This window comes from Rhinopithecus roxellana, chromosome 8 (genome assembly GCF_007565055.1).
Source record: "Rhinopithecus roxellana isolate Shanxi Qingling chromosome 8, ASM756505v1, whole genome shotgun sequence".
Lineage (NCBI taxonomy): Eukaryota > Metazoa > Chordata > Mammalia > Primates > Cercopithecidae > Rhinopithecus > Rhinopithecus roxellana.
In genome coordinates, this window is record NC_044556.1 from 17,050,623 (window position 1) to 17,063,585 (window position 12,963).

The 12,963-nt window shown below is 53.7% G+C and overlaps 1 protein-coding gene across 1 annotated transcript in view; it reads right to left on the reverse strand.

Moving 5' to 3' along the window:
• UNC13A (unc-13 homolog A) overlaps positions 1-12,963 on the reverse strand; it is a 93,426-nt gene that overhangs the window by 38,122 nt on the left and 42,341 nt on the right. Inside the window, exons 13-25 of the mRNA XM_010361438.2 lie at positions 12,409-12,487; positions 12,239-12,244; positions 11,814-11,885; positions 11,334-11,553; positions 10,122-10,349; positions 8,848-8,989; positions 8,552-8,721; positions 5,453-5,568; positions 3,983-4,146; positions 3,106-3,256; positions 2,427-2,495; positions 2,023-2,112; positions 1,674-1,808 (exon numbers count right to left, since the gene is read on the reverse strand). Of these exons, the coding sequence (XP_010359740.1) occupies positions 1,674-1,808; positions 2,023-2,112; positions 2,427-2,495; positions 3,106-3,256; positions 3,983-4,146; positions 5,453-5,568; positions 8,552-8,721; positions 8,848-8,989; positions 10,122-10,349; positions 11,334-11,553; positions 11,814-11,885; positions 12,239-12,244; positions 12,409-12,487 (1,642 nt within the window). The remainder of the gene's footprint in view (positions 1-1,673; positions 1,809-2,022; positions 2,113-2,426; positions 2,496-3,105; positions 3,257-3,982; positions 4,147-5,452; positions 5,569-8,551; positions 8,722-8,847; positions 8,990-10,121; positions 10,350-11,333; positions 11,554-11,813; positions 11,886-12,238; positions 12,245-12,408; positions 12,488-12,963) is intronic.

A 12,963-nucleotide genomic window follows, 5' to 3' on the forward strand; every position in this document is an offset into this window, starting at 1 on the left:
GTGTTATATCCTATCAGAACCTAGGTAGGGGCTGCCTCCAGCTCCCACAGCCTCCTGAGATCCCACTATCTCAATACTAACCATCCCTGTTTGTAAATTTCCAGTCTGTACATGTTTCCCTCATGATAGGCTATAAGCTCCTTACAAGTGGTGGCTCATGCCTGTAATCTCAGCACTTTGGGAGGCTGAGGCAGGAGGATCACTTGAGCCCAGGAGACCAGCCTGGGCAACATAGTGAGATGCCATCTCTACAAAAATACAAAAATTAGCCTGCCATGGTGGCGCATGCCTATAGTCCCAGCCACTTGGGAGGCTGAGGTGGGAGGATCCACTTGAGGTCAAGGCTCAAGGCTGGTCAAGGCTGCAGTGAGCTATGATTGCATCACTGCACTCCAGTCTGGGCAACAGAGTGAGACCCCATCTCAATATAAATAAATAAATAAATAAATTCAATTTAACTCAACATTTACTGAACAGTGACTGTATGCCAGACATAAATTTTTATGCCAGGCTGGGCGTGGTAGCTCATGCCTATAATCTCAGTACTTTGGGAGGCCAAGGCAGGTGGATCATCTGAGGTCAGGAGTTCGAGACCAGCCTGGCCAACATGGTGAAACCCCGTTTTTACTAAAAATACAAAAAATTGGCTAGGCGTGGTGGTGGGCACCTATAATCCCAGCTACTTGAGAGGCTAAGGCAGGAGAATCATTTAAACCTGGGAGGCGGAGGTTGCAGTGAACTGAGATCATACCACTGCATTCCAGCCTGGGCAGCAAGAGTGAAGCTTCATCTCAAAAAAAGCAATTTTTTCTTTTTTGAGACGGAGTCTCGCTGTGTCGCCCAGGCTGGAGTGCAGTGGCGCGATCTCGGCTCACTGCAAGCTCCGCCTCCCAGGTTCACGCCATTCTCCTGCCTCAGCCTCCGAGTAGCTGGGACTACAGGCGCCCGCCACCACGCCCGGCTAGTTTTTTGTATTTTTAGTAGAGACGGGGTTTCACCATGTTAGCCAGGATGGTCTTGATCTCCTGACCTCGTGATCCACCCGCCTCAGCCTCCCAAAGTGCTGGGATTACAGGCTTGAGCCATCGCGCCCGGCCTAAAAAAAGCAATTTTTTAATGCCAAACTCAACTATGCAGCCAAGTGTACTGACTGCCTACTATATTTTATCTAAACTTATAGCTCACGGCCGGGCGCGGTGGCTCACGCCTGTAATCCCAGCACTTTAGGAGGCCGAGACGGGCAGATCACCAGGTCAGGAGATCGAGACCATCCTGGCTAACATGGTGAAACCCCGTCTCTACCAAAAAATACAAAAAATTAGCCGGGCGTGGTGGCGGGTGCCTGTAGTCCCAGCTCCTTGGGAGGCTGAGGCAGGAGAATGGCGTGAACCCGGGAGGCGGAGCTTGCAGTGAGCCGAGATCGTACCACTGCACTCCAGCCTGGGTGACAGCTAGATTCCGTCTCAAAAAAAAAAAAAAAAAAAAAAAAAAAAAAAAAAAACCTTATAGCTCATGAACTCTTCTCCCTAATCCTGAGATGTGGGTTAATGACCCCATTTTGCAGAATAAGATACTGAGGTTCAGAAGAGTTAAATCCCTCGTGAAGAGGCAGTGCTGGGACTTAAGCCTGTCTAGTTAGCGTCACTGTTCCCTCGACCCATCTGGAGTCTCACCGGGTCTGTCTGGTACTCCCGGCTGTAGAGTTCATGGCAGTTGTTGAAGATGTACTCGTAGGTAGAATTAAGGCAGGCTTTCACACAATCCTTCACCACCTGGCTGGCTCGGGGCGGGCTCTGGAGTTCTTGTACCTGAAGGGAGGGAGAGAGGCACAGGCGGCCACAGCTGCGACAGGAGGTCCCCAGGAAGTGACTGCGAGTCATTTTGGGTTTAAGGAAATGAAGTGGTATGAAGGAAGGTTACTGAGAAAAGCTGCCACTCTCCAGGAGGAATGTCACTTGTCCTGGAACTGGGAATCCTAGAGAACCCTCCTTGAAGGGCAAATGCAACTGGATCCTTTCCTACCTTCATCCGAAAGAAGGTGATGCTGGTGAGAAGGTCCACAGTGGATTTGAGGTCCTGGAGTCTCTCCGGGCTGCTGGCTGGGAAGTTATTCTGTTGGAAGCAGGAAGAGAGGTGGGGTTATGGAAGAAGGTTGGGGGAGGATGGGAGACTGCTTTTCAGGGGGATACAAAGGCTTCCCGGTTTCAGGTTGGGGGTTGATTAGAGCACCTTGAAGCAACTGGGGATCTGCTTGGATGCACCAAGCACATTAGGGCAGGTAGTGCCCATGCAGGTGCACACACGCTAGAGGAACACACCGTACACGTGAAGATGGGTCCTCCCATGCACACACCTGCTGGTAGCTTTCCCCTCCAGGCACACACACGTGCATAGGGTGAGCAAATCCTCCTGCATGCACTTCCTACCCGGTACATGGAGAGGTCAATCCGCAGGGAGTTATGCAGCTGGTCCAGGAGTTTCACGAAGCGCTCTTTCTGAGGAGGAAGGGGAGAAGGGAGGATGGATGGAGCAGGACATGGCCACCATACTGGCTGAGCTCCTACTGTACACTAAGTATACCTCATCCACCACCCTTGTAATGTGCATTTCCATTCTATAGTATTCTTTTTTTTTTTTTTTTTTTTTTGAGACAGAGTCTTGCTCTGTTGCCCAGGCTGGAATGTAGTGGCGCAATCTTGGCTCACTGCAACCTCTGACTCCCAGGCTCAAGCAATTCTTCTGCCTCAGCCTCCCAAGTAGCTGGGACTACAGGCACAGGCCACCACCCCCGGCTAATTTTCTTTTGTATTTTTAGTAGAGACGGGTTTTCACCATGTTGGCCAGGCTGGTCTCGAACTCCTGGCCTCAGGTGATCCACCCACCTCAGCCTCCCAAAGCGCTGGGATTACAGACATGAGCCACCGCGCCCAGCCTCCATTCTACTGCAATCTACAGAGGAGTAAATGGAGGCTCAGAGACGGGAAGTGATTGGTGGAAAGTCACACAGCAGTCTGGTCTAGACTGGGGACCCAGGAGTCACATCAGATCTGACTGGCATAAAGTTGGGCTCTCCCTCATTCTCCAGTCCCAGTCCCCAGGACTGACCCCAAAGTTGGAGGCGGCGAAGCGGTCAGAGGCAGACACGTTGGTGGAGGCGGTGGTGTGCGCGTAGTAGGCATTGATGTTGGCGAGTAGGGTGCTCATGACGGCAGGCACCCCCGGGCACATATACTTGGAGGAGAGGCAGGCAAAGTGGCTGGAGAGAGGAAGCAGGAGGCACTGTGCCAGGGGTCCAGCTGGGATGGACCAAGTTCCCCTCTAGAATGCCTCTAAGACAGCATCTGTGAGTGGGTCTCCATCACCTCCCAAACCATCCCCTGCCTGATTCTGTCCTTTGGGTCTCTGCATCTCCTCTCCCCTCCATCTTTATATCCATTTGAATTGCTCTAACTCTGCTTCTTATTTATTTATTCATTTATTTATTTTGAGATGGAGTCTCACTCTGTCACCCAGGCTGGAGTTTAGTGGCGCAATCTCGGCTCACCGCAACCTCCGCCACCCGGGTTCAAGCGATTCTTCCACCCTAACCTCCTGAGTAGCTGGGATTATAAGGGCACGCCACCACACCTGGATAACTTTTGTACTTTTAGTAGAGATGAGGTTTCACCATGTTGGCCAGGTTGGTCTTGAACTCCTGGACCTGGAGTGATCTGCCCACCTCGACCTCCCAAAATGCTGGGATTACAGGCTTAAGCCACCATCCCCAGCCTCTATCTCTGCTTCTAACTCCTCCTTCTCTTCCATGTCACTCCAGGTGTCAACCACAATGCCGTCCTGATCGCCAGAGAAATTACGAACCCCCCGCCCACCATGCCCACTACCTCTCTGGATCCTCCCCCTGAGAATCCCTCCCAACCCAGACCTGCCAGTGCCCACTTCGTGACCTCCCTCTTGTTTCCTGCACCCCAGCCTGCAGCCTCACGTCATGGCTTGGTAGATGGACTCAACACCGTAGCGCATGGCAAACTCGTCCACAATCTCCTGGGCTGTCTCATCATAGTAAACCTTCCAGGCATCGTCGCCCTTGGCATCCGGGATCTTCACAACCCCATTGTTCTGCACGTCGGTCACAAAGTGGAACAGGTTCTGCCACCATGGGAGAGAAGGTGTCATGGAGAGTGCAAGCAATCGCCAGGGGTCAGAGATCCCAGGGTCTGGGGCAGCTTACGTCATCCATCTGCCTGTTTATTCATTAATTCATTCATCTACTGTTTCATCCATCCACACACCCACCCATCTAACTACCCCAAATTTCACCCATCCACTCTTCAAACCTTTCAGTAGTTCAACCACACATCCATCCACCCATCCATCCATCCATCTCATACATTGATCCACAACTTAATCCACCTGTCCAATCATGCATTCTTCCATACAACCAACCACCCATTCACCCATCAATTTATCCATCCATCCATCTATTCCTCATCTGTCCACCAACTACTCACAACCATCCAGCTAAATACTCAGAAATTATGAACCCACTTATCAATACTTGCAATAGTTTAACCACACATCCTTCCATTCATCCACCCACCCACCCACCCATTCATCCATTTGTCCATCTGCCTGTACATCCATCCATCCATTCATCCATCCATCCATCCATCCATCCACCTATCTACCCATCTGACTATCAACAAGTTCACCTATCTACTCAATCTTCCTTCTAATAACTCAACCACACTTCCATCCATCCCATCCATCTTACTCTGCTCATCCAACATCTCATCTATCCACCCATTCAACCATCTATACAGCAATCTATCTATCCACTCATCAAGTTATCCATCCATCATTCATCTATCCCCATCCATCATCTAACAATTACCCTCAAATTCACCCTTCCACACATCTATACTTTCAATAGTTCAATCACATAGCCATCCATCTGATAATCGATCCATCATCCATCTAGCCACAAATCTACCCACTCATCCATCTATCCATCCATGTACTCACCCATCTCTCCATCCATCCTTTTATCTACTCATCACTCATTCATCTATTCAATCATTGATTAATTCACCAGCATTCATTCAACAAACTAGTTCCTGGGGATACAGTTCTTTCCAGGAACCCCAGGCAGCTGGAGGAGACATACCCAGACACAAACAGCCCAATCCTCAGTGGTTAGGGCTGGAATAGAAAGAAGAACCTGATGGTGAGTAGTGAGAGTCAACCTGGAGGCCAAGGAGGGCTTCCCAGAGGAGGTGACGCTGAATCTGGACCGTGATGGATAGTGAGGAGTTTTCCAGGTAAAGGGAATGGCATGGCGGGCAGTCTCAGAAGGCCAGGAGAGTGTGGATAGTGTGGCCAGAAAGAGGAAGAGCCGGGCAGGCAGGAATGCTGAGTGGAGATGGTATGGGAGGGGCCAAGCAATGAACCTCACCTCATGCAGACAGGTGTACTGGACATGGTATGGGGCCACCTTCTCCTCGCCTTTGATCTCCACACTGATGTGGAGCCGGATGGCACCTGACACAGCAGATTTGTCAGTTCGCTTGTCTGCAGGGCAGAAAAGGATGACAGCGTCAGAACTTCCCACTATAGCCGTGGGCAATTTTTTTTTTGAGACAGAGTCTTGCTCTTGTTGCCCAGGTTAGAGTGCAGTGGGGCGATCTCGGCTCACTGCAACCTTCACCTCCTGGGTTCAAGCGATTCTCCTGTCTCAGCCTCCCGAGTAGCTGGAATTACAGGTGCCTGCCACCATGCCTGGCTAATTTTTGAACTTTTGGTAGAGACGGGGTTTCACCATGTTTGCCAGGGTGGTCTTAAACTCCTGACCTCAGCTGATCCACCTGCCTCAGCCTCCCATAGTACTGGATTACAGGCATGAGCCACCGCACCCGGCCAGCCATAGGCAATTTTTTTTTTTTTTTTTTTTTTTTGAGATCTGTCGTCCAGCTAATTTTTTATTTTTAGTAGAGACGGGGTTTCACCATGTTTGCCAGGCTGGTCTTGAACTCCTGACCTCAGGTGATCCACTCGCCTCGGCCTCCCAAGGCAATTTTTAATAGATGCACAATTCTGTAGTCCTCCCAGACTTCCGGAAACGAAGGGCTTAGTGTCTCTCTTCTGATTGGCTCCCTAGGCTTAAGCCTTCCCGCTTAGGCTAGAATTCCTTAAGCCCTCTCTCTCCCTTCAAACAAGGATCCCAGACCTTGCTTCCTCACTCAGATCAAGTTCCTGGGTAGGTGCCTCCCTCCTTAAACTAGCAGCCGTAGGCCCTGCTTCTTTCCCAGTCTGAGCTCCCAGGCCCTGCCTCCCCCATCAAATCATGCTCCCCAGAGACTACACATCTTAGACACGGTTCCTGGGTCTGTCCCTCTCTCCTCAGACTAGGACCCCTGGTCTTTTCTCCCGCCTCCCCCATCAGAATGGGATAGCTAGATGTCCTCCAACCTAAGAGGTTTCCAGGCTCTGCTCACCTCTCTCAGGCTGGGTCCTTTCTACCCCCTCAGATTAGGCTCACACACCCTGCCTCCTCCATTAGATTGGACTCCCCAGATTCTACTCAACTTCTTTTTGAGACAGAGTCTCACTCTGTCGCCCAGGCTGGAGTGCAGTGGTGCAATCTCGGTTCACTGCAAGCTCGGCCCCCCGGGTTCACGCCATTCTCCTGCCTCAGCCTCCCGAGAAGCTGGGACTACAGGCGCCCATCACCACACCAGGCTAATTTTTTTGCAAGACGGGGTTTCACCGTGTTAGCCAAGATGGTCTTGATCTCCTGACCTCGTGATCCGCCTGCCTCAGCCTCCCAAAGTGCTGGGATTACAGGCGTGAGCCACCGCGTCCGGCCTCAACTTCTTTACACAGGGTTCTTGGATCTGTAGCAGCCATCTCAGATTAGGATTCCCAAACAATACCTCCCTCTTTAGACTGGATTATTTTCTTGTGGTGGGGGTTCGGGGGCACACAGAGTCTCGCTCCGTCACCCAGACTGGAGTGCAGTGGCATGATCATAGCTCACTGTAGCTTCAACCTCCCAGGCACAAATGATGCTCCCACCTCAGCCTCCCAAGTGGCTGGGACTACAGGCATGCATCACCACACCCAGCTATTTTTTTTTTTTTTTTATGGAGACAAAGGCCTTGCTGTGTTGCCCAGGCTGGTCTCGAATTCCTGGGCTCAAGTGATCCTCCCAGTTCAGCCACCCAACCAATGTGTTGGGATTACAGGTGGGAGCCACCATGCCCAGCCTGGATTCCATTTTTTTTCTTTTTTTTTGAGACAGAGTCTCCCTTTGTTGCCCAGGCTGGAGTGCATGGCTTGATCTCGGCTTACTGCAACTTCTACCTCCTGGGTTCAAGTGATTCTCCTGCCTCAGCCTCCCCAGTAGCCGGGATTACAGGCACGTGCCACCATGCCTGGCTAATTTTTGTTATTTTTAGTAGAGACAGGGTTTCACCATGTTGGACAATCTGGTCTCAAACTCCTGACCTCAAGTGATCTGCCTGCCTCAGCCTCCCAAACTATTGGGATTATAGGCATGAGACACTGCACCTGGCCATATTCATTTTTTGAGAAAGGCTCTCTGTTCCCCAGGCTGGAGTGCAGCAGTACGATCACAGCTCGCTGCAGTCTTTACCTCTCAGGCTCAGGTGATCCTCCCACCTTAGCCTCCAGAGTAGCTGGGAACACAGGTGAGTATCACCCCGCCTAGCTAATTTTTGTATCTTTTATAGAGATGGGGTTTCACTATGTTGCCCAGGCTGGTCTCGAACTCCTGGACTCAAGTGACTGGCCTCCCTCACCCTCCCAAAGTGATAGGATTGCAGATGTGAGCCACTGCCTGGCGTCCCCAGCCTGGATTCTTTTTTTTTTTTTTTTTTTTTTTGAGAGCGAGTTTTGCTCTTGTTGCCTAGGCTGGAGTGCAGTGGCATGATCTCAGCTCACTGCAACCTCCTCTTCTTGGGTTCAAGCAATTCTCCTGCCTCAGCCTCCTGAGTAGCTGGGACTACAGGCACCCAACACCACGCCAGACTAATTTTTGTATTTTTAGTGCAGACGAGGTTTCACTATGTTAGCCAGGCTGGTCTCGAACCGCTGACCTCATGTGATCCACCTGCCTTAGCCTCCCAAAGTGCTGGGATTACAGATGTGAGCCACCATGCCTGGCCCCAGCCAGGATTCTTAAATTTAGCTCAATCTTCTTTCTTAGATTTGGTTCCTAGGTCTCTGTCTCTCCCCTCAGACTAGGATTCCCAGTTCTTGCTTCTTGCCTCCCCCATTAGACTAGGACATGGAGATTCTGCCCCCACCCTCCCTTCTAAGCTGAACTAAGAGGTTTCTGGGCTCTGCTCACCCTCCTGGAATGGGTGCTTCCTGCTCCCATCATATTGGGCTCCTAGACCCTGGCTCCCCCATCAGATTATGGTCCTCGACCAAACTCCTCCTGAGAACGGATCTCTCCGCTCTTCATGGGCTCCAGTTCTGGCTGGATCCCTGGGACCCGTCCCCACCCCCTTCAGAACCCAGCTTCTCTCACCCAGGTTGTACCACACGTCCATCTCGCCGCTGAGCGTCCGCACCTCAATGATCGTCTGCCCCAGGAAATCGTCAGATTCCCTCTTGAACCTCTGTTTCACGCGGGATTTGATGTCATCATCCTCGTCCCAGACGCGCACCTTGATGCGGTCGGAGGAATTGTGACATTCACTGTGGTAGGAGGAGGAGGCAGAGGCGGGGGTCAGGCGGCCAGTGTGAGTCCTGTGCTTGCAGCCCTCTTTTGGCTGCCCCAGCAGGGTGCCCCACACGGGGCCAGGGACCTAGCCAGGCACTTACAAGTGGAAATTCTCCTCCCACACCGGGTTGAGGTTCCCATAGATGGTTTTTGTCCGTTTCTTGGTCTTCCCGACCTGGACGGTGACGTAGGGGTCACTGGATCCCGTCTTGTCCTTTGCCTGCAAGCCCTGCGCACAGACCACTGGAAGACACAGAGGGCATACACAGGTGTGCACTCTAGGAGCGAGGCATGCTGGGAACAGTCACTGCCACACACTACAGGCTGATAATTGGGACGCCTGCAGCATGGCTGGAGAGCAATGGCAGGGCACGCTGGGCTTGCTACAGAGGTTTTTTGTTTGTTTGTTTCTGAGACTGAGTTTTGCTCGTCGCCCAGGCTGGAGTGCAACCTCTGCCTCCCAGGTTCAAGCAATTATCCTGCCTCAGTCTCCCAAGTAGCTGGGATTACACGCACGTGCCACCGCATCCGGCTAATTTTTTTGTGTTTTTTAGTGGAGATGGGGTTTCACCATGTTGGCCAGGCCAGTCTCGAACTCCGGACCTCAGGTGATCCACCTGCCTCAGCCTCAGCCTCCCAAAGTGCTGGGAGGGAGCTCCCAACCCATGAAGGATGGGAAGGTGCCCCAGCTGCCTTCCGCATGGGTAGGACCTCTCTCAGGTGTGAACTCTCTGAGGTCAGACACTCACAAGAATCCATTGTCTCCGATAGCTCCTGCTTGTTAGCGCCCCCTGCAGGGTGCCTTCCCTTCCTGACTCACCACCCCAGCTCCATCCTGGGGTCACCCACTGGATAACCCACATACCCTGAAATCCTCATCCTGGGGTCTGTTTATGGGGAAACCCACATGAGGCTGGGTGTGGAGAAATGCCAGTATCCTCGCCCCTGAGTGGGGTCACACTGAGCTGCATGCTCAACGTTGTCCCCAATGGCCCCAGGATGGGCTGAGCCCGTTGCCCATAGCATTGTCTGCTCAAGGCATCGCCTTCAGGACTCCTTCCATCCCTGTCTCAAGTCCTTGCCCCTCACCAGGACTTTCTGGGGTCACTTTCCAGATAAACTATGCACCCTCAATTCCTCTTCTTGGGGTCTCACTCTGGAGGGCACCATCCAAGACGCACCCAGATACAGCGCCATGAACAGGCGTTTGGAGGCACGCATGTCCCCCCACATGCTTGCACACGCGGAGATGGGATGGAATGCACGAGACTGAGTGCACGCTGCAAAGGAGAGGGACCCGGCCATGGGACAGGGCATGAGACAGGTCTCAGAGGGTGGAGAAGGAGGGGCCCTGTGGCGGCCCACGTCCCCTCACCGGTGATGCTGATCTTGGCGGACCACTTGGACGTGCCGTCCAGCACGCTCTGCTTGACCGCCTTCATCTGCTGCGTGTGCGCGGTCTTGGTCACCGCGAAGATCTCCTGGATGAGCTCGAAGATCTCGGGCTTGTTGCGCTCCCGGATCTTCATGCGGTCCTTGAGCACCATGATGATGTTCTGCGTCCGGTCCTCCGCCCCGTGCTTGGAGCTCTTCTCCGCAGCCCCTGAGGACGCCCGAGGCCCGCGCTGACCCCAGCGCCCCTGCCTAGTGGCTCCTCACCAAAGTGAGAGCCCCGCCCCCACTCATCAACTGCAGGGACTCAGGTGTCACCCCCTGAAGCTGGTTTCCTACCTACTCTCTGTACCCCCCACCCAGACCCTTCACCCTTTCACCTCCTCTCAGAGCCATGCTCCTCTGAGTCCCCATGTCCCTTCTCTGCCCCCCACCCCTTGGAGTCCCCACAGGTTTTTGGAGCCCCACCCCTCTAAGCCTCTTCCCTAAGCCCCACCCCTCTGAGTCCCCGCCCCCTCCCTGCGTCACACCCCTCTGAGTCCCCGCCCCCTCTGCCTCCCACCCCTCTGAGTCTCCGCCCCCTCTCTGAGTCCCACAACTATGAGTCTCCGGACCCCTCTCTGAGTCCCACCCTTCTGAGTCCCGCTGCCTGTCTGAGCTCCACTCCTCTGAATCCCCTCCGCATCTCTGATCTCCACCCCTGTGAGTCCCCTCCACATTTCTGAGCCCCTTCCTTCTCTGAGACCCCTCCCTTTCTCTTGGTCCCACCTCCTCTGAGTCTCCTCCCCCTTCCAACCCCCCTCCTCCACAGTCCTCTCGCAGTCTGAACCCCTTCCCTCTCTGAGCCCCTCTTCCTCTCAGAGCTACCCCTAACTAACCCATTTTATCCAGGGGAGCTGCCTCTTCTCACTAAGCCTGTCCTTTGCACAACCTAGCTAGTCCCTGAGCCCTGCCCCACTCCTCTCTGACACCCTCCCAGTTTCTTTCCCCATCGCTCGTCCCCCTAGCCCTGCCCCCAGGGAGTCCTGCCCCTTTAACCCCACCCCCAGTCCCTCCCCTGCCTCACGACGCCCCGCCCCTTGCCCCGCCCCATGGTGCCCTACCCATCGCCTTGCCCCTTCAGCCTTTCCCTGCCATGCAAGCCCGGGGGCTCCCCACGCCAACCCGCGGCCCTGCGTTCAGGCCCTGCGCTCACGCTGCAGGCAGTCGGCGTTGAGCAGGTCCTGGCACTTCTCGTGGCACTTGACACCACACTCCGTGCAGCGCATGCCCTGCCTCGCGATGCCCCACAGCAGCCCCTCACACTCGTAGCAGTAGGTGGGCGTGGTGGCCGTCCACACTTCGAAGTTGTGTGGCGTCGTGCACGAGATGGGGTAGATTAAGGCTTGCAGGGTCTTCTTGTAAACGTGGTTTTTCTGCAGGGAGGGAGGGGATGCGGTTTGTGGGGGCCAACCTGGCGCTGTCCCTGTCCTGCCCCACTCCGCCCCAGCACTGAACGCGGTAGAGTTCCAGACCCTCCCCGGCCTCCACGCTGTCGGAATCCCCGCTGCCCTCTGCCAGTCTGTGTCACACACACACCCCTCCTCTTCCCAGGGACCCACAGAGGCTTGGACAATTCCAGAAGCTCCCAGCCCAGTCCATCCCTGACCCGGGCAAAAAGGAGTGCCCCACGCACCAGCTCCTCGTTGTTCAATGTGCTGGAGGCCAAGGCCGAGGTGATGCCCGCTTTCCTGGACTGGACCAGGGACTAGGGAGGTCACAGAAGAGGGAGTCCAGGGTTGACATCCATGAGATTACCACCGGGAGAGTTCACAGCCACGGATGGGGCCAGCAGCCACATTTTGAAGCCACAACCGCAAATTGAAAACAGGTCACCGAGAGCATCCGGGCCAGACCCAAAAAAGAATTAGGAGGTGACAGAGGCTTTCAGTTAGAAGGGACCCTGGAAAGTGAGCAGCCCCACACCCCTGACTCACAGCATGCAACACAGTGGGACATGGCAAGGTTCCCCCAGAATCCATGAATTGGGGGCCTGTTAGAAGATCCCAGTGGGGGAGTTTGGGGAGAAGACCCCAAGGGGCCCATGTCGTCATCACTCACCATGGCCTGAAGTGTCCATGCAGCACGTGAGGGTAGAAATCAGATTACATTAGTCTCAGAGAATTCTTAGCTAGTCCCCAACCCCAGGTTGACCATGGGCAGTTCCACAGGTTGTGTACTGCTTATAGCAGGCCTACTCTGCTCAGGGAGTAAAGGACGAGGGTGCTTACCAGGTCGCTCACGAGTGGGATAGGTTTCCTCTTGCGGATGTCTGGCATGCTGTCAATGATGATGAGACCACCCCCTGGGCTGTAAGACACCGAGGGACATTGAGGGCCCAGATGTCCCTATTCCTCACAGAGACATCACTCGAGCCCTGGAGAGAATACTCAACCTCCGCAGGTGTTAAAGGGTTGAATTGGGTCCCGCAAGAAAAAGATATGTTGATGCCCTAACCCACACTACCTCAGAAGGTGACTTTATTTGGAAATGGGGTTGTTGCAGATGAATTAGTTAAGATAAGGTCATACTGGAGTAGGGTAGACGCTTAATCTAATATGACTGGTGCCCTTAGAAGAAGAGATACATGGGGAAAAGGCGGCTGCATGATGGCTGAGGCAAAGAGTGACGTATCTACAAACCAGTACTCGGTGGCCAAGGATTTCAAGCAAACTAGAAGCTAGAAGAGGCAGGGGAGGAGTTCTCTTCTACAGATTTCAGAGGGAGCGTGGCCCTACCAATGCCTTGATTTCAGACTTCTGGCCTCCAGAACTGCGAGAGAATAC